At 48.6% G+C, this 18728-nt stretch overlaps 6 protein-coding genes across 6 annotated transcripts; 5 read left to right on the top strand and 1 right to left on the bottom strand.

Moving 5' to 3' along the window:
• Window positions 1-110: 110 nt before the first annotated feature.
• Window positions 111-1264, top strand: BDW43DRAFT_304459 (isopenicillin N synthase family dioxygenase; the record flags this gene model as incomplete). The annotated part of the gene is made up of 4 exons (XM_032045608.1): window positions 111-263; window positions 316-477; window positions 527-854; window positions 945-1264. 4 exons carry the CDS (start codon window positions 111-113, stop codon window positions 1262-1264), a joined length of 963 nt encoding a protein of 320 aa, XP_031894485.1.
• Window positions 1265-2035: 771 nt separating this feature from the next.
• BDW43DRAFT_304458 (cytochrome P450) lies at window positions 2036-3624 on the top strand (the record flags this gene model as incomplete). The annotated part of the gene is made up of 2 exons (XM_032045607.1): window positions 2036-3508; window positions 3571-3624. 2 exons carry the CDS (start codon window positions 2036-2038, stop codon window positions 3622-3624), a joined length of 1527 nt encoding a protein of 508 aa, XP_031894484.1.
• Window positions 3625-6214: 2590 nt separating this feature from the next.
• Window positions 6215-7982, bottom strand: BDW43DRAFT_304457 (major facilitator superfamily domain-containing protein; the record flags this gene model as incomplete). Its single annotated transcript, XM_032045606.1, has 10 exons — window positions 6215-6341; window positions 6393-6492; window positions 6558-6641; window positions 6677-6871; window positions 6931-6971; window positions 7001-7137; window positions 7187-7317; window positions 7356-7414; window positions 7459-7804; window positions 7898-7982. The coding sequence occupies 10 exons, from the start codon at window positions 7980-7982 to the stop codon at window positions 6215-6217; spliced, it is 1305 nt and encodes a 434-aa protein (XP_031894483.1).
• A 442-nt stretch (window positions 7983-8424) lies between these two features.
• BDW43DRAFT_293534 (cupin domain-containing protein) lies at window positions 8425-9620 on the top strand. Its single transcript, XM_032043834.1, has 3 exons — window positions 8425-8573; window positions 8711-8772; window positions 8890-9620. Exon 3 carries the CDS (start codon window positions 8905-8907, stop codon window positions 9436-9438), a length of 534 nt encoding a protein of 177 aa, XP_031894482.1. The 5' UTR covers window positions 8425-8573; window positions 8711-8772; window positions 8890-8904; the 3' UTR covers window positions 9439-9620.
• A 4115-nt stretch (window positions 9621-13735) lies between these two features.
• Window positions 13736-15762, top strand: BDW43DRAFT_293530 (dihydroxy-acid dehydratase). The gene is made up of 2 exons (XM_032043833.1): window positions 13736-13904; window positions 13978-15762. The coding sequence occupies exons 1-2, from the start codon at window positions 13840-13842 to the stop codon at window positions 15701-15703; spliced, it is 1791 nt and encodes a 596-aa protein (XP_031894481.1). The 5' UTR covers window positions 13736-13839; the 3' UTR covers window positions 15704-15762.
• A 241-nt stretch (window positions 15763-16003) lies between these two features.
• Window positions 16004-17973, top strand: BDW43DRAFT_316621 (uncharacterized protein; the record flags this gene model as incomplete). Its single annotated transcript, XM_032048344.1, has 2 exons — window positions 16004-16196; window positions 17408-17973. 2 exons carry the CDS (start codon window positions 16004-16006, stop codon window positions 17971-17973), a joined length of 759 nt encoding a protein of 252 aa, XP_031894480.1.
• Between the last annotated feature and the right edge of the window lie 755 nt (window positions 17974-18728).

Genomic DNA, 18728 nt, shown 5'->3' with positions numbered 1-18728 from the left:
GTGGGCAATCAAGTCACACCATGCATTTGACAGGAAACTGTCCCCAGTATATATATAACAGGACTCTCATGTCAACCATCCAGCAACAATCGTCCACGTCGCAACTCCTCATGTTCCCCTCTTTGGATTTCTCTCGTTTCCACGATCCCTCTCAGCGAGAGGAATTCTGTCGCCAATTCGTCTCAATATTGAAGGAATATGGATTTCTCAAACTGATCAATCACGGCATTCCGTGTGCCCAGATTGACCTGGCATTTGCGGCAGTTTGTTTCCATTCTCCAATGCCCCGATGCGTCTATACTTACTTGGCCATAGGCACGCCACTTCTTCCAATTACCCTTGGAACAAAAGTTGAAAGCACCTCATCCTCCCACCGCGCATCCACATCGAGGCTTCAGTCCGGTCGGGCTGGAGAACGTTGGGGCTGTCTCCGGCTATGGCAGCGCAACGAAATCTCCTTACGTCGGAGACATGAAGGTGATGCTGTCTCACGTCGAAGGAATATTTTATTCTAACCCTTTTCGAGGAATCCTACGACATTGGATCCGAGTATGATCCACTCTACAAGAACATCTGGCCACCCCCGGGAGTGGACGATGGCTTCCAACCGACCTTTACTTCATTCTTCGAAGCTGGCTATCGCACCGAATTGGCCATCCTCAGGGCTCTCTCGATCGGACTAGGTCTACCTGAGCAAACGCTTGGACAGCTTCACGCAGACCAGACCAATGAGCTGCGCATCACGCACTATCCGGCGGTCGCCCGAGGGGATTTTGTGCATTCGACACGCATCGCGGCGCACACCGACTTTGGGACGATCACCCTGTTATTCCAAGATACAGTCGGAGGCCTACGTGAGTTCTTTTCTTTTTTTTTTGCCTTTCCTTTCTCAAGTTCTCTTCGCGAGCAGGTTCGTGATGCTGTTGTGCTAATGCAGGGAACAGAAATGGAGGTTCCACCGCACAGTGGGCAGTTCGCGGACATCGAGAGTGGAGGGCCATACGAGTGTATTCTGAATGTCGGCGATTGCCTGCAAATGTGGACCGCGTTGCACAGTGCGTGCCATCGAGTCCATCTTCCCGTCCGGTCCAGTGAAGCGCAAATCGACGAGATGGTGCCGGAGCGCTTCTCCATCGCGTACTTTGCGAAGCCCGACCGTGCTGCTATCCTCCGACCCTTACTGGAAGGAGATGGAGATCCCGAGGGGAAATATCCGACAGCCAATGAGTTTCAACACATGCGGATTGCGGGAACATACGGATGATAGATTGATTCTGTCCGGTGTATCTGATCGCACGCGCTGATCGGACGGCTCAAATTCAGCGGTGATCAACGATCCTCTCATTGTACTGTGTAAGACTAGGGCATTGAAGTCTGCCAGGAAAGAAAAACAGTGTCATCGAACAGTATTCCGTGTTGTCACGTATCGAATACCTAGAGGTTGAGCGGGTACTAAAATTCTAGTCAAGGCCTCAGTCAGGCATCATGGTGATGATTGGCTGTGGTTATGCAGAAGCTAGGGTCGTCACATTCCATGGCTCAGCTCTGGTTCAACCAAGATTCAGCCAGCCAAGATCAACTAGAGGTAAACCAATAGGAAAGTTGCTAGAGTGTGGTGTATCAATAGTCCTTGCTCTGGCCCTGGCGATTTTGTTAGTACAAGCCACTATACAGGGATCCAAACCCTTCAGACCTTGCCACGTAAATCACCAATCTAGGAATTTTTACGCAGTCTGACTACCTATTACAAATATTTGCATGCGTCCTTATCTGACAAGTAGGTATTAATTAGGCCGATCCTCTTAAATCCACACGGTTGCAAAAGGACTTGTGGGTCAGTCAAATCAACAATACCAATTAGAAGCGACCAAGCACCATATCCTGCATAGGTCTAGACACATCCCCCTTCCGCACACGGCGCCAGCCAAAGTACAGAGGAACACAGTATGATGAACAAAAATATACCTTTTGCTGTTACCGCTCGAAAAGAAAGCAGACTTTCATATTCATCTCAGTCCCATCCACCCCCCCAACAATGGAGTATCAGACTTGGGCATTGTCTGTGGCCAAATTGGATTATAAATCAGTTTTCGGTCTTCTGTTGACCATCACCGTTGCCGTCGTCGCGACCAAAATCCTGCAGGTTTCTACGAAGTGCTGCCCTTGCATTCCCTCCATTCCTTTTCACATCTCGGTTTACGATGCATATCGCCGCGTGTCTGAAATTGGTTTCCATAACGCTCGTCTTCGCCCCGTGCTGGAAACCCACGGCGCCGTCAATATCTGGAACTCGGGTCGATGGGCGGTTCTAGTGACTAAACCAGAGTATGTGGCCCGCATTCTACGCAATGAACGCGTTGTGGCCAAAGGTGGCTTCTATGGGAAAGTTCCCCATAGTACATTAGCGGGTCTATTTGGCGAGAACATCATTGACTCTCATGGAGAGCTTTGGAAACAGTTCACGGGGATCATGAAGCCGGGGATCCAGCGCGCCCATAGTATCGCCTCTCTCAGGGTCGCATCGTCTAAGCTTATAGCGACATTAAAGCGAGAGCAACAGCATGCGCCGTCTGGCCGCGGGGTTGTTATCAATGACATAATTGAACGGTGGGCGATTGACGTGTTTGGGGAAAGCTTTTTTGACGTTGATTTTGGCGCCTTGAATGGCGGCAGTGTTCGGGCTCAAGATGCTCTTCTGGCCATCCTCTGGAACCTGGGAGGACATCTCATCCACCATTTCCCGGTGTTTGAAAGAATTGGCTGGCCTCTACGCCCAACAAGGCCCCATTGTTTTTCCATGATCCGAGAGCTCGAGGAGGCTCTGATCGACGTAACCGAGAAACTCAAGTACACCGAAACCCCGCCTGATCGGTCGGGAAAGCTGATCTACCGGTTGCAGCGAGCCCGCGATGATGGGCTCATGTCGGACTTCCATTATCGCTCGAACCTTAAAATGATGTTTTTCGCTGGCCACGAAAACGTCAAGTTTGCATTTATAGCAACACTGTGGGAGCTTTCTCAAAATCCTCCAATGCAAGAAAAGTTATACCGGGAAATTGCCGCACATAGCCCTTCTTCGTCCGACGAGGACGACCTCAAGAACTTGCCCTATCTCACCGCTGTACTCTCTGAAACCTTGCGCCTCTACCCCCCAGTCAGTCAGTTGATCAACCGCAAAACTTTGGAGCCAGTTTATCTAGGAAACGGCATAACCATTCCCCAAGGAACATGGGTGGGATGGACGGCATATGGCGTCCACACCGATCCAAATACCTGGGGACCTACCGCCCACGAGTACCAACCGGAGCGATGGGGGGGCGATGTCCATGCTATCCAACGAGCGATTAGCCAGCAACAGGTTCGAGGGAGTTATATTCCATTCAACGCTTGGACTCGTAGTTGTATTGGGTCTGAGTTTGCATTGTTACAACTCCGGGTGACTCTTTATGAGATTGTCCGTCATTTCGAAATCACTAGTGCCCCAGATTATCATTATTCGATCAAGGAGGCAAGTCCCAACATGCAGACTTGCTGCAAAATGTACTGATATAATTACTGACCCGAAAGCAGAACGCTTCTCTCGAGCCCTATAATTGTCGATTGATTTTCAAGGATAGAATATAGCCTACAGACTTTTCTTATTGCTTATCACTGATCAAGTTACTCCCCAAGATGTTATGGACCAAGCTGTACAATTTGAGACTATTTCCTTCTCTAACCTAGTGTCGGTATTTGTGATCTACTTCAAGATCCCCAGATCAGCCGGGAATTGGCCGGCTTGATCCAGCCCGCGAAATTAAGATGTGCAAACTACTGGACACCGTTACTTTGGCTATTAGGTTTCGGTACCTGGTTACTGGGACGGACTACAGAACTTTGCTCCGCTAGGGCAACATGCCACTGGCCTGTGCTCGCATGACAGTAGGGGTAGAAGGTAATCTTCCTTCTAGCCTTGTCGATCTTTCCTCACCCACCAACATTTCAGTGGTAAGTCGGTCTCAGGGACTATGACACGAGTGCTCGCCATTCCTTCCTTTATTTATTTCCTAGTTATTCTTTGGCCTGATCATAGTATAATCCAGCCATTCCTAATTTCATTATGTACTGATGAGTGTTGTTGGCACAAGCCTGAGCTGCGGCATGGCTTCCTCTCTCTTAAATTGTGGTTCATCTGTTGCCAATCACAATTTATGGCTAGTGTCTGGCTCGATCGCCACTCTGGCATCCTAGCTCAAGTAACTCCCATCGTGGTGATAAAGTTGCATGCATATATTGATTACTAGGGTGGCTTTGAACGACCCTGGCAGGAAGGTCAGATTGCCATGAACAGCAATTACTGCATAAACGGCAGGCTGTCATACTTTGGCTCTCTATCGCCTTCGCATGCACCAGTGGTGAAAGCTCGTCGTGGTGATTTGAGTCCATGGGATTCGCCCCACTCCAGACTGATACCTTCGTCAACCCAAAATCGGAGTACTCCGTGAAACCCGAATCATCTGGTGCTATTAGCCACAGGCGAGAGGCTTTGGGTCTTGCTCGTTAGGACGCTAAGCTAATGTGTCTACCTATTTGGAGATGCCCTTTAAGTTCAGCTATTGTGCCTGTGTGTTGATCTTAAGTGGCTCGCCCCCGCTGTCCTTTCTGATCATCTAACAAAGTGCAGAGTCTGCCCCTAAAATGATTCGTCAACCGTTGGGCTGGGTAGATCTGCTGGCCATTGAGATTGCCGATAAAAGTTGGTGAAGAAGCGAGAATGGAAACAAGCCTGGCAGCGTTAAGCAGGCTTTGAAAGCGTTCTAGCGGTCCGTGGTGGTGGTAGAGAGGCCATGTCAGATTAATATAGAAGGGAAATGAGGCATTTCGCAAGGACATGGGCAACAGGAGTGAGTGGGGGATCTTATCTCCCAGGTAGTAGAAAACTGCTAAGCAAATACTGATATAAGCACCGGAATCATTATTCCTTTCTCCACCGACGCCTTCTGTCTCTGTCTTTCTCTTATTCTGTATTTTGTTTGGTTTTCTTTTATTGTTTGTTAAATGGAAGCTAATTTGAATATTAGCACAAGAACTATGACATAAGGATCTGCAAGAAGTAGTTACACGAGGTCCCACTAGTAAATCTTGGTGGATCCAAAGCGGACTCACCACCCACAAGGAACGAGCCGCGGAACCGATTATCTTCCGGTAGTTATCTGGAGTCTTCCTTACATACAGTATTCAACCGAGCCGTTGAAGTCAACTACCAGATCCGGTAGGGCAGTGTTTACTATCTCCAGCTCCTGACCCATCCACGAGTCTGTCGAGTTGGCTATAGGTGGAGTTATGGCGGTGTTGCCTGCACCGTTTACCTGCCTCCCAAGCTCTCTTCCAGGGTCACTATATGCCCGCTGCAGGCATGCTTGCATCGACTCCTTTTCCCCGTTGCCCTGGTCAAGCGAAGTCTTCGCCTCTGCAAGTTGTTGTTGCAGCTGCTAAGTTTTGCCTTGCAATCGCCGGTCTACCTCCACAAGCCGCTGATGATCCTTCTCCAGCTGTTCTTGCGCCTCCATAGCTATTTTTTGCTTATCCATCAAGCGTTTTTTGTCCTCTTCCAGGCTTGTAACTGTTTTGTAACACGGTTCATGATCAACTGGTCGGGCAGAGGAAGTCGCATGGTCTTCTGATTCTACTCCAGGCTCTGGTTGTGCAAACTGGGGATGTAGGTTAACCCTTGTTGAAGTAAGCTTTGGCAAAATCGATGGTAGGTCCATTTTAGTGCAGTGATGCGGTGCAAGAAAGGTGGAAAAAATTGCGTGTTTGGTGCTGTTCTGTATTTTGGTGGTGTTTGTCTATCTCTCTGAAGCGCGGCTGTGGGCTTTTGCCTCGCTTTTCGAGAGCAATTGTGCACCCCAATCTCTCTAAATGTATTAACTAAACTCTCGGGACATTTAAAAAATGCTAAAGACCCCCGGTGGGTTTTTCACTGTAACCCACTTTGCTGAAGGCCTCGAATATACCAGGTGAATTGGTCTTTCGAGCAACAGAGCAGGTATAGGATAGGGTAGATCAGTGGCCGTTCTGGTTTTGCTCCGGCCAGACTGTTGTCATTAACTAATTGGCTTATGTACGAATCTGCGGAAAACCCCCGTCTTGTTATTGTATTTGGTCCTGGCCGTGAAAAAAATACTAATAGTACGTAGGTTTACATAGGTATACTTTTGTGCATGATTAACATTCAAGATCCAGATGTGCGTCTCTGTCCAGCCTCAGCATCTTTCTGGGTCTGCAAAATAGTTCGGTTTCGCGAAACGAATCCTTTTTCCGTAACGTCAAAAGGTGAAGGGAATAGGAACCAGGCATAACTCTACCAGGCCGAGAAGTGTGCCGGCCCAATGAGGTGTCAGGCTAGATACATTTTCGGTCCGGCCAAGGGCAATGTTCCTCCTAGGATAGATCTGAAAACGGTATTTGAAGAGAGAGCAGAAGCTGCATAGATGCCGTAAGATCCTGCCACTTTTATTCCATGTTAGTCAGTCGAGAGATGCCACTATGCGGTCAGTTGGGGACGAGGCACATACAGTAATTCGAGCTGTAGATAAAACATAGCGTATTTCCAAAACCAAAATGAACTCCACAAGCAATAGACACAAGCCAGTGGATACCTGCTGGCACACAAGTCCAGGCGAAACGAGTCGACCTATCGGAGTACATATCGCACCAAGGCTCATGATGGATCCTGCGGCTTCAGGATATACACGGCCAGTTTCGGGGTTGATTAGACTAGAGTTGATGATGTGCCTCCAAAGCGGCTCGAGACAGATGGCAAGCGTCACTCCTAGACCATTTTCTAAGTATGCCAAGCCATTGATACCGGGTCCCCAGCCTCTATAGTCTTGGAAAACGATGGGATATGCGACGAAGGAAAGGTAGAGAACGGCATAGACAATAGACACTCTCGCACGACATTAGCATTAATTCTTTTGTTCGCCAAGCTGCTTGAGTCATGACTTTGGCCCCTTACCATGTATTAAAGAACCACGGAATGGGCTCCGTTGCTGCCAAGATAAACGAGCGGCGCAGAGTGACCTTGAGCTGTGGCCGGAATGATGACTTGTCGTCGTAGCGAGACCAATAGCGACTATCATGCTCTTTGCGGAGCTGCGCAGCTCTTTTTCTGAGGAGAACAGGGGCATATGCTTCGGAGGACGGAGGCGCCGCTGAGAATCATGGTTAACCAGTCATCCCAGCGCCAGCCCAGCCCCGCGTAGACGAAGCCACCGATGACGGGCCCGATGGCAGGACCATTGAATGGCGCGATTCTCCATAGCGAGATACCAACTGCCAGTTTGTCGGATGGATAGATGTCGACCAGCTACCTGGCGCATTGGAGATTGTAGCAGCACCAAACACGTCTTTGTTGGGATTGCAGGTTAGCCTACGCAAAGTCACGCCACCATCCACAATAGATAGATTGCTTACCCAAAAAATCTTACAACCAATATCTCAGCTACTGATGTGGCCAAAGAACACGGAAGGATGGGAAGAGTGAAAACCGTCATGAACACAAGATAAATCGGGCGGCGACCAAACACCTCGCTGAGCGGTGCTTGGGTCAGACTACCCGCACCAGTGCCGATGAGGTAGGTGGTGATGCCCAGCGTCGGGATGACGGGGGGATGAATATCGAAGGCTATACTGGCTCCCGGTATGGACGACGTGTAGATAGTGCTGTAGAGGGACACGATAAAGGAGGAGAAGGCGATGTAGAACAATACCCAGGCACGGCGCCAGGACGACCATTCTTTGGGGTTGGTGGTATCTCCAGCTTAGAACAGGACCTCGAAGTCTGCTTCATCTTGGGCACCATGGTCTCCTTTCTCATTACTTGTCTTGACACCACCGTTGAGGGCATCATCACCACGAGGGATGGCGCCTTGCACAGCTTCACCTTGACCCTCCTGCACTGACTGGGCTTTTGGATCCTGATGAACCACACTCGCCATGGTAATTGGTGGCGTCAGTCAGACACTAGGATAGCGGAGATGTTCAGCGTCTGCACATGGCTTTCCCCGAGAAGCGGCTGCATTTAGATAGCGTCAGTTTTTTGTTTTTGTACAGTCCGCCTGTTCCACAAATCTCTTCCCCTGATAATCCAGCAAAGCACATTAATGATTGCATCCAAGGAAACCGACAAGTAGCTGACAAATGGACGGCTCATTCCAGCCGAGAAAGGCTGATTGGAACCAATCAAATACTTGCCAGTTTACATCTCCACACCGAGACGCATGATGGATACAAACCGGATGAAACCACCCGTGGCTAGTTTTTGATTGGCTCAAGTATGGGTCTTTTTAGGTCTGTTTGACAGCGGGCGTCGGCCGTTAATATCGGGGCTGCGCCCGCCCCGGTCTCATCCTTTGAGCCTTTGATGATGCCTTCTATTCCCATGTCAGACGAGGCTTTGCGACATTTTGTCTCGACTTAGTTAGAGAGAGCAATCCTGCTAATAATCCTGCCTCGCGTTGTTGCCCTTCTTTACTCTCTTGCCCTCTTTTTCCCCAAGCTTCCAATCCTCAGCCTCGTGCGCCACTTTTGTAAGCTGCTTCCTTCCAATATCATTCTTACGGGGCCTTGTTCTCGTTGCGCTTCTCTCTTGATACTCGCTCTCTTTTTCATTTCGGCCCCTGACTGTTTCGACTCATTCCCCTTGCTAAATCGGGCTTATTCTCAGTCTCGCCAAACCAAAGTAAATTATAGCGGCTGAACAGTCCTGGTATAAAAACACGACGAAATGTAAGTTCCAAGACATGCATGGGACAATATCCAGCGTGTTTCTAGAACCCCTACCAAAGAAAAGCAAAGAAGAGAAAATGACGTTCAAACGTCTAATTCCATTTGCCTCCCTTGCAGTCAGTTGCATTAGCCATGTCGACTCCGGAGCCACTTCCCAACCCCCAGCGTGTCATTACCGACACCGATCTCGAGACCGGCATCTCGCACTTCAATACGACGCTGGACGAAAGTCTGGCGGTCAAGCAGGATCTCGGAGGTTCCTTGTTCCGTCTGGGCTACATCACCGACAAGACCCCCAACACGCTCGATGGCACCGATCTCACCAACTACACTGAGTACCTGGAGAATGCCAGCGTGCCTCCCGTCACCCTCCCCGATGGCCGTGGCATGATGTGGTACATTGACACCCCTCCTGGTAACGGAAGTCCTTTCCACCGCACCTTAAGCTTCGACGTTGTTATCCAGGTCGCGGGCGAGATCGAAGTGACGCTCGAATCTGGCGAGAAGCGCATCCAGAAGCCGGGTGACATGCTCATCCAGCGCGCTACCGCTCACACTTGGAGAAACCCCAGCAAGGACAAGTGGGCACGCATGGTCGGTATCATGTACTCGAGCAACCCTGTGGTTCTCAAGAACGGCACCGAACTTGGTCCTACCGGACTTTAGTCGCCTCATTAGCAATAGTATAGTCTATATTGTGCCTACATAGGACAACTAATATTATTTTGAGCTCACTTTTTTTTCCCCCGTGCCGAAGCATCTAGAGTGACAATAGATTTCATATGCCAGCGAAACAACGTCGTCAAGTACTGCCAGTACACTTGCTAGTTCGTATGCGCAAAAGCACCAAAAATCCAAAATATACACACCCATCTTTTTCTATCTCAATATATTGACATAGGTATAACAGCGCGATCATGATCATAATAGCTAAAGGTCGAATCATCAAAACTATCATTCGTACATCTCTAGCTTGTATTTGCGTTTCGTCATTCAATAATACCCTATCTTTCAATGGCCTCTAGTAGTTGCAACACTGGTATCAGGTAGTTTCCTAGCTCTCGTTCCCATCGAAAATGCTGATTATGTTCCATCTGCTGCATCTCATCCAACATTGAAGCTACCTGGCGTAACATTCGACGATATATAGCGCGTGTCACGGTGGCTCCTTGTTGACCGTCAAGAGTAAACCGTCCAAGAGCCACGGGAGGGAGATTCTCAAGGGCTGCAGCCAGGAAGGGGCTGGAAGGAGCCACAACGGGCACAGGAGGGTGTGCCAAGTTTTGCGGCGCGCTCCCAATGCTGCTGCCGCCACAGCCGAGTTGACGGCCATATCAGTGACATTATTGCTCAGAAAACAAATCACATTCTCAATCATGTCGAGTACGTGGTGTGTGTGGGCTTCCAAACAAGGTCGGCATGTCTTGAGGCGTTCCCAGAATGCCCATGGCTTGGCTAAAGAAAAATGGCTTCCACGCCTGACTCGCCATTAATTGGCAGCGCGTGAAGTTCGGGTTTGCTGTTCTAGCCGCAGAAACATGACGATTTTGATGTCTGATTTGACAAGCGCGATTGCCGGCGAGTATTGTACGTTGCATGGCATTGATGCATCATCCATTTCGAACTGCAGGATACGTCACGCACGGTTTGAATAAATGGGTAAGAGGAGGAAAAGAAGGTCAATTATGCTGAGGCCACTGGAAAAGGAGGACTTTACTGAACATGCAAATGCTGATTTGATACGGCTATGTCTGTTTTCTGCAATTCACAAATCCTTGTGCTATTACCTCGCAGCGTAAAACCTAAAGGAACACAAGACAATACAGCGGTTGACTGTACCGTACCGATCACCTAACGACCGGCCCTACCTAGCGACGAATTTTCTATATAACGTGTATGGGGTACAAAACATAATCAGTATGAAAAGTAATATATTCTCAACAACCAGCAAGCTAAGGAGCTTATTAAATGTATAAATAAACTTACTGAGCTTTGTCTATACTCCGCACATAAGGTACTTCAAAATTCTGCCGGAGATGTTACTGAAATCAAGCCAGAAAAACAGTGGCCAAGCTGCTTTATAATGATATATTAAGATACTCTTTTATCTTGCCGTACTACTGGTATTAACTCTGCACACCACAGAGCTAATTCTGTATTTAAATGGACTTTGTACTTCAAGCTTCTAGCTAAAAGGACAAGCTTTCCAAGCACCCCATCTTATTTAATGGCTGTAGACCAGCTCCTGCAAGGCTACTGTACATATTTACTTGGTTAGATAGCTTCTCTCATACTGGTAGATATAGATGTAGGAAATCCTCCTTATTAATATGGTTATTTCCAGCTACCATCATCCTTTCCACTAGTTTCCTGTATGAGTGTTTACGCGGCACAAAAAAAACCCAACATCTAGGGGTTGAAGAAGATGAGACGTATGTGGTGGTGGTATGCAGAGACAGATGATTGCATTCTCCTTGCAGAAGGTATCAAATTCCGGAGCTAAATGGCTAGAATAGCCATCAAGGTTAATCAGTCACTTCGCAGCAGTTAAATATCGCCTAGAATAAGGCTCAAACACAACTTTTTAGCAGTGGAGGCTTATCTCATCTGTCGTCCAGCTATTTTGACTAGTTGCAATTAACGAAGTCTTGAAGAAGCTCTGGTTCTTGATGTAAGGGACTCTAGCTGAATCAATAGTTGATTAGGTAGTCTATCACGAAGACACTAAGCTAAAGAGAAGGGAAAAAGAAGAAAACATTAAGCCATTGTGTTGTGTTGCCCTTAGAGACAAACGGTTACATGACTACCACTCACTTCACTGATCACCTAAACCTCTGTCCGCGGCACCTGATACCAAGTAGCCTGGGGTTCTCTTCCCTTTAAGATAACCACTGGTGGTATAGAAGTCCTTTTAGAACCGATATATTCAATGATTGTGACCTATTCGCGGTTCCCTTGGATAACTGTACGAGGTCTCTCACTGCATTCCACTGCACCAATAACCTTAGATGTTGTGCAGAGCCCCATTGCAATGCCAGTTTCATCAAAGTTACTGATATCATCATGTATGCTGTGTTCTTGAATAGCGTCGCGTAAAGTCTCATACCACGGTCTGATAACCTTAGGATCCTCCTGTTTTGCCCTCTGGTATGTAGTGCCTCGATTATATCTCGTACATAGTTCAGGGAGACGTTTTGTAAAGGCATCGGCCCAGTTTACTCCGAGAACTACTGTTTAATCTTGTGTACGTCCACGGAGCAATATCTGTGCAATTTTATGCAGGAAAAATGGCTGAATTGAGAAGCCTCGCTTATCTGCATCTAGCAGTTGCTTAGCAAGGGGTTTTTCTTCAGTAACTGTTAATTTATGGCCATTTGCGCGTATTTCTGCTCGTGGTTTGACACCTGCTAGCTGCTTGCGAAGGGAGGATTCAGAGACACCAAATATTTGGGCAGCCTTTAATTTTGGCTTGACATTTTCCTGTTTCTATGCAGTAATAGCCATCTGCATACGGGCTCCCTTAGGTAGGGGTATCTTCATACGTACGGGATTTCCTACGCAGCTCGAAGGCTTTCCCTTTCCGTTTTGGTGCCCATCCCTCGCCGCTTTGGTTCACTGAGAAGACCTGAGCAGGGGGTGAGCAGAGGGGTGAGTAGACTGAGTAAGCTAACCTCAACAAATCGCACCACGCTAGAGTTACACTAAGGCCCCATTTCCCTTGTGTTGTGATCTCAGGGGAAAGATGGGCAGGATGAGACTGTATCAGCTACACGTACGTAGCCTACTGAGGACCGGATGCCATTCCGATAGATCTCAATTCTATGGACGACTATATCAACTATCTTGACTGCTTCTTCTTCTCTTCTATCAACTACTAATGGGTAAAGCCTTCAGGGGCTGAAGGAGTGGGTGATCCGGCCAAGCCGCTAGGCGATCACGTGTCTCCTATAGATTCATATCACCTTGTATTGCTTTTGACCGTCATCAACTATTTTGCCACTCAACAAATAGATGGGATCATCAATGAAACGGGGAATTGTGATCTTCATTCCTTCGGCTCATAATCCATATAAACGCCGCTATTGAATATCCAATCTACATCCCGCATGATACATAAGTGAATTGTCTCAATTTGAGAGGGTGGTTTGGCTATCACTAATCCGCATACCTTTCTGGATAAGATCCTTTGATTTCTGTCTATCGTCTCCTTCATGGCAATCGTGCCCCTGCCCACGTGTATCTCCAAGACCTAGCATCAATTCTACATAACTTCTATGGCCCATATTATCTAGAACGGGCGAGTCAGGAAGAGAACCAGACCCAGCCACAGGACGCTTTTAAATTGACTCTATTTAAACGCTTGAATTGCAAGCTGAATTCTGCCTTCTGATTCAGCTGCTGAATCTAATGACTTTTGAGGCACAATAATGTCTTGGTGATACTATGAATTGATCTGACGAATATCAGGGGTTGAGGGGGTAGGAAACAAAAGTTTTGTGTCGCTCGGTGGTGGATTACGTTATACCCAGATAGTGGTTATTTTGGTTGACACCTACCCTAACCTATCCATACGCCAGTCTAGTCATAGCCACCGGCTCGACATGGATGTTAAAGCTGATTAATAATAATAAGTAGAAGAAAGTCAAAGGAGGGGCATACAGGTCGCCAGATGTATCTCGTGGGGCTTTCTATAAACCAGCACCATGTAGCCGCAGGTGAGACACGCAACTCCGTGTGGCAACGTTCATTAGTCGACTTCCCTTGCATTAATCCATCTATCATTGGCCAGCTTCCGTTTGGGGGCCGAGACCAAGCTTCTGGCTCCAGTCCGACCTCCGACCGCCCAAAACAAAGGCTTGTGTTTTGTGTTCAGGTTGGAAGGGGAGGCCGGAGTTGGGCCACAACTCCGGAATGAGGGCAAGCAATCCATCATCCTACTGAACCTCTTTTATTAGGGATGGCTGTTTGGCAATGATTCTTGCAGGGTGGGCGTTTCGAACACAGTGGACTTTTCTTCCTCTTTCTTTTCCCTAAACATTATTCCCCGTACACGTATCTGCAAGCATCATGCTCGCGTCGAATATCAGAGTCAGAACTCTGGCATCATGGCGACAAGCTCAGTTGAACAATACGTACGAGAATCTTCCATCGCAATGTTTTTCAATTCCCTCCCCTGAATCGAAACATGCTTACGATAATCACCAGACGTCTTCTTGTTACCCCGCACCGTTATAATTCCGACGATGCCCTCAACAGAATCTCCTCGAAAATAACACAACCCAAATCACAGGGTGCCTCACAAGCAATGCTGTATGCGGCCGGCCTAACAGAGGAGGACATGTCGAAGCCGCAGGTCGGTATCTCCTCTGTGTGGTTCGAGGGTAACCCATGTAACATGCACCTGCACGACCTTTCCGGGATCGTGCGCAATTCCGTCCACCGGGCGGGTCTGGTCCCTATGCGATTCAACTCGGTCGGCGTGTCCGATGGGATCAGTATGGGCACAAAAGGAATGCGATACAGCTTGCAGAGTCGTGAGATTATTGCTGATGGCATTGAGACTGTGATGAATGCGCAGTGGTATGATGCGAACGTGTCACTGCCGGGTTGCGATAAGAATATGCCTGGTGTGTTAATGGCGATGGGACGCACGAATCGGCCTAGTATCATGGTCTATGGTGGTAGTATTAAGCCCGGATGCAGTGCAAAGGGCCAAAAGTTGGACCTGGTCAGTGCGTTCCAGGCGTATGGGCAGTATATCACGGAGCAGATCGACGAGGCAGAGCGGTTCGATATCATTCGCAATGCATGCCCCGGCAGAGGTGCCTGTGGTGGTATGTACACGGCCAATACGCTGGCGACGGCCATTGAGACTATGGGTATGACAGTTCCCGGTAGCAGTAGTTGTCCGGCAGACGATCCCAGGAAACTGGTCGAATGTGAGAACATCGGCGAGGTGGTCAAGAATATGCTCAAAGAGGATATTAAGCCCAGGGATGTCATGACACGTCAAGCATTTGAAAATGCAATGATTGTGGTGAACATCTTGGGTGGCAGCACAAACGCTGTCCTGCATTTGATTGCTATTGCTGACTCTGTCGGTATCAAGTTGACTATCGATGACTTCCAAGCAGTGTCCGACAAGACACCGTTCCTAGCTGACTTGAAGCCATCTGGAAAATATGTTATGCACGATCTATATAACATTGGGGGTACACCAGCCCTCCTCAGATACCTTCTGAAGGAGGACCTGATTGACGGCTCAGGAATCACTATCACCGGCAAAACAATGAAGGATAATGTAGCCTCGTGGCCCGACTTTCCTGCTGACCAGGACATCATTCGACCCCTGAGCAAACCCATCAAACCATCCGGTCATCTCCAGGTTCTCCGCGGATCACTGGCTCCTGGCGGTTCCGTGGGTAAGATTACTGGCAAGGAAGGTCTGCGGTTCGAGGGCATAGCCAAATGCTACGACTGCGAAGAAGCATTTATCGACTCTCTTGAGCGGGGCGAGATTAAGAAGGGCGAGAAGACGGTCATTATCATCCGCTACGAAGGTCCAAAGGGTGGTCCGGGAATGCCTGAGATGCTTAAGCCCAGCGCGGCTATTATGGGTGCCGGTCTTGGCCAGGATGTCGCGCTGCTCACAGATGGGAGATTCTCTGGTGGTAGCCACGGATTCTTGATCGGACATATCGTGCCTGAAGCCATGGAGGGCGGCCCGATTGCGCTGGCCCGAGACGGTGATAGGATCGTGATTGATGCTGAGGCAAGGGTGGTTGATCTGGAGGTCCAGCCTGAAGAGCTCGATAAGAGAAGGAAGGAGTGGAAAGCACCTCCATTCAGATACCAGAAGGGAACCTTGAAGAAGTATTCTGCCCTGGTCAGCGATGCCAGCCATGGTTGTGTGACGGATGGACCAATCTAGATATCTCGCTAGCCAGAAGCCGTGATGGCATTAAAAAGTATATAATGCATTATATACTTTAGGGGAACGTTGAGCAACTATTGATTGAGCGACGTACTTGGCTACATTTTCGTCCTTACTGTAGGTCATCGCAGGCTCATGGTATGTATTTCAGGATGATGACAGTTACTCTCCATTAGCTTTCTACTTGTGTCATTGTGTATGTTAGTTTGATGACCTAGGCAATCTTGAGGGCTGTTCATCAGACATAGCTGTCAAACTACCCATGCAAAATAAAGGGCGGGTGATGCCCGCGTCAGCATGGGGCTGCCGGGTGGCCACGGCATCGTGGGGACAGAACCTGAGTGGCTCGAGGCTGTTGAGCTGTTCCACAAGTCCATGCGCAAGCACGACAAGCCTTACTCGGGCTTCTGCCTGGCTAAGGGTGATTCGTTCCTCAAGGGGAAGAGCCACATGTCCATGTGCATAGTGGCCGGAGACACGCTCAAGCTGGGTGAGATGATGGGACACTTGACGGAGAGGAGAGCCGAGATGACTTAGAAGGAAAAGGGTGCAGTGCCAAGTAAGGACTTTCAGTCTACTCTTGGTTGAAACAGTGGCGAAAGAACATGCACGATGGTCTCTACTCAGACCCCCACAGCAGCACATGAAGTCGTGTTTTGGTCCTTTGGCCAGCCAACTAGAGGTAAATTGCAATGTGAATAATGTTACAAGTAGATATTGAGAGTAGTATTTTTGTCATGGGAATGTGAAGGATATTGTAAAATTAATTTTACGTAGTATTTTCTTCTGGCTTGCCAGTCTTGAGTACGGCAAGCAATTGAGAGCACTCTGTCACATCGTCAATTTCCCAAAGTAATATCACAAACAGGATTAGTATTTTCACCATAGGGATTTTAAAACAATCAAAGAGTAGAAGTGGGTGTCTTGCGATCCGGACACTGTGTACGATCGGATGGCCTGTGGAGCCTCTGGAAGCCTTTTCTGACCCGGACACGCACTCCACAACTGCCAACTGACGTTTGCATGTGTGGCGCGGGGCTGTCATATTAGGCAGAAATTTTGAACCTTGAGGGGATTTGAATTGCTGAGACCGATGTTGTATAAGCTACACTACTCAATGTAAGTCGAGGCAGAATCTGAAATAGTTATACTAGATCCAGTGGTAGGAATAACACGAAATATGCGGATACTTGTTTATGTCGCGTATATATAGTTAAAGTTGCATAACTGCCTTATACACTTCGCTTCGAAATGTATATCGAGCTACGTATTGAGAGTTAGGCGTACGGCCAGCAAGGTTTGATGGCTACCACCAAGAGCGCTAGATCTTGGAAGTCGGACCCGACAAGTATAGAGACCGTGGTTGTACGACCTCCATTCCCACGACCACCAACTGGCGACTCTAGAAAAGGTAAGATCCCTCGGATCGTCTATCTACAACGATACTACCTCATCGGTCTCCCCACCAAGGATTAGAATAAAACGATTTCTCTTATAGCATCTCCTCCTCAACCAGTTGTCCATCATCCCAACATTTTCTAGCAGCCGGACCACCGAGCGAACGAGACATCGCGTCACCGCCGGGTCCCTTTTGAAGCCTATCAGGATTATGAAGCTACTATCGTCAATCGCCGCACGAACACACTGATTGACGCTGACTTTCCGTAACGTACGATCATAGAAACGCGCATTCCAATCCAGCTCTCACCCCCACCGGTGGCAATGCTCTGTGCTTCTACTGGATTCTCACGATTCACGCTTACCGTGTTGGTCCGGTTCCATTCCTCTCGCTCATAAACATAGAAGGTGATAGTAATATTCCGACCCAACCTAGCGCCACTAGAAGATCCCTATCGGCGGTCTCAGAGTCCAGGGCAGCCGGAGCCGCAAGTCCACTAGGTGTCTATTCTGCGCTCCCCATTTCTGAACGGCCCGCGCGTGGGACAACCCAATCAGTCACATTAATCTGTGTAGCGGACTTCTCTACTCGCCTCTGGAGTTTGACAGCTCTGCGCCAGGCTCTCTCCGTTGGTGGATCCTGGGAGGAGCTACCCTTCCTGGGAAGCTGTGGCTTCGCTTTGTTGAACGGCAGGGCTGCTTTACTGTTCCGGCGTCGGGGAGGCCTCTTCTGTTTGCGCTTCGAGGGTTTCACGGTTGTGCGGGTGGCCATTGTACGTGCGTCTGAAGGAAGTTGCGAGTGCATGATGCTGCGACGAGAATTGGCTGCCGATCAGACTGGGATGAGGAGGATATCAGATCAACTCTAGGTATAGAGCACGACCTACACGAGGGATAATGGGGTGAACCATCTCCTTGTTTTCCTTACCCCCGTCCAACAGCGGTTCGCAGACCCCGATAAAGTAAAAGTCGGCGATGACGCAACGCGCAGACTGGCGTGGAAAGTTAGCTGTGTTAGAAGGTTTATGCTGAGACCTCTTACCTTGGTATCCTCTGTAGTACTTGAATAGTAGAGGGGGCTGAATAAAAAATTCCAGACCAGCATTTTGTCAGACAAAGGGCCCTACAGCATCTGGCCAGGCGTCTTTTAACTGAGCTAGAGGCGGATTCTTACTCAGTAGGCCTGCACCAGTTCCTCCTAGTCAGCCAGCACATCCGTGGATAGGTCCCTGCGGGTAGAGAAGAGAGGGGGGAGGGAGAGAAAATGAGAGGAACGAGGGCTTTTTAGGCGTTGAGGTTGATGCCTGCTGACTAGGCACGAAAACAATGATAAGGGGCTACCGCGATAGAAGTACGCGGTGGTGAGCATTGATAAGGCTGACATCGACAATAAGGGATTGCAGAGTTACGATGATACGAGGTTGCGAGGTCCAAAGAGCCTCTTATTTGTGGTATTTGCACGCTGGTTTGTTTCGCTTTCGCAACGCGATAGCAACCCCATAGCGGCCAATGCCGCAATTCATTATAAGGATCATCATCATAACTTGGTATGCCAGAAAGCTAGGTATCTCATGTTCTAGTAAACTCCCTAATTGCACTAATATTAGACCCCACGTTGAGTCGA

This window comes from Aspergillus alliaceus, assembly GCF_009176365.1.
Source record: "Aspergillus alliaceus strain CBS 536.65 unplaced genomic scaffold BDW43scaffold_79, whole genome shotgun sequence".
NCBI classification, from domain to species: domain Eukaryota; kingdom Fungi; phylum Ascomycota; class Eurotiomycetes; order Eurotiales; family Aspergillaceae; genus Aspergillus; species Aspergillus alliaceus.
Note: the sequence above shows the minus strand (reverse complement) of the source record. Positions and strands in the feature narration are given on the sequence as shown.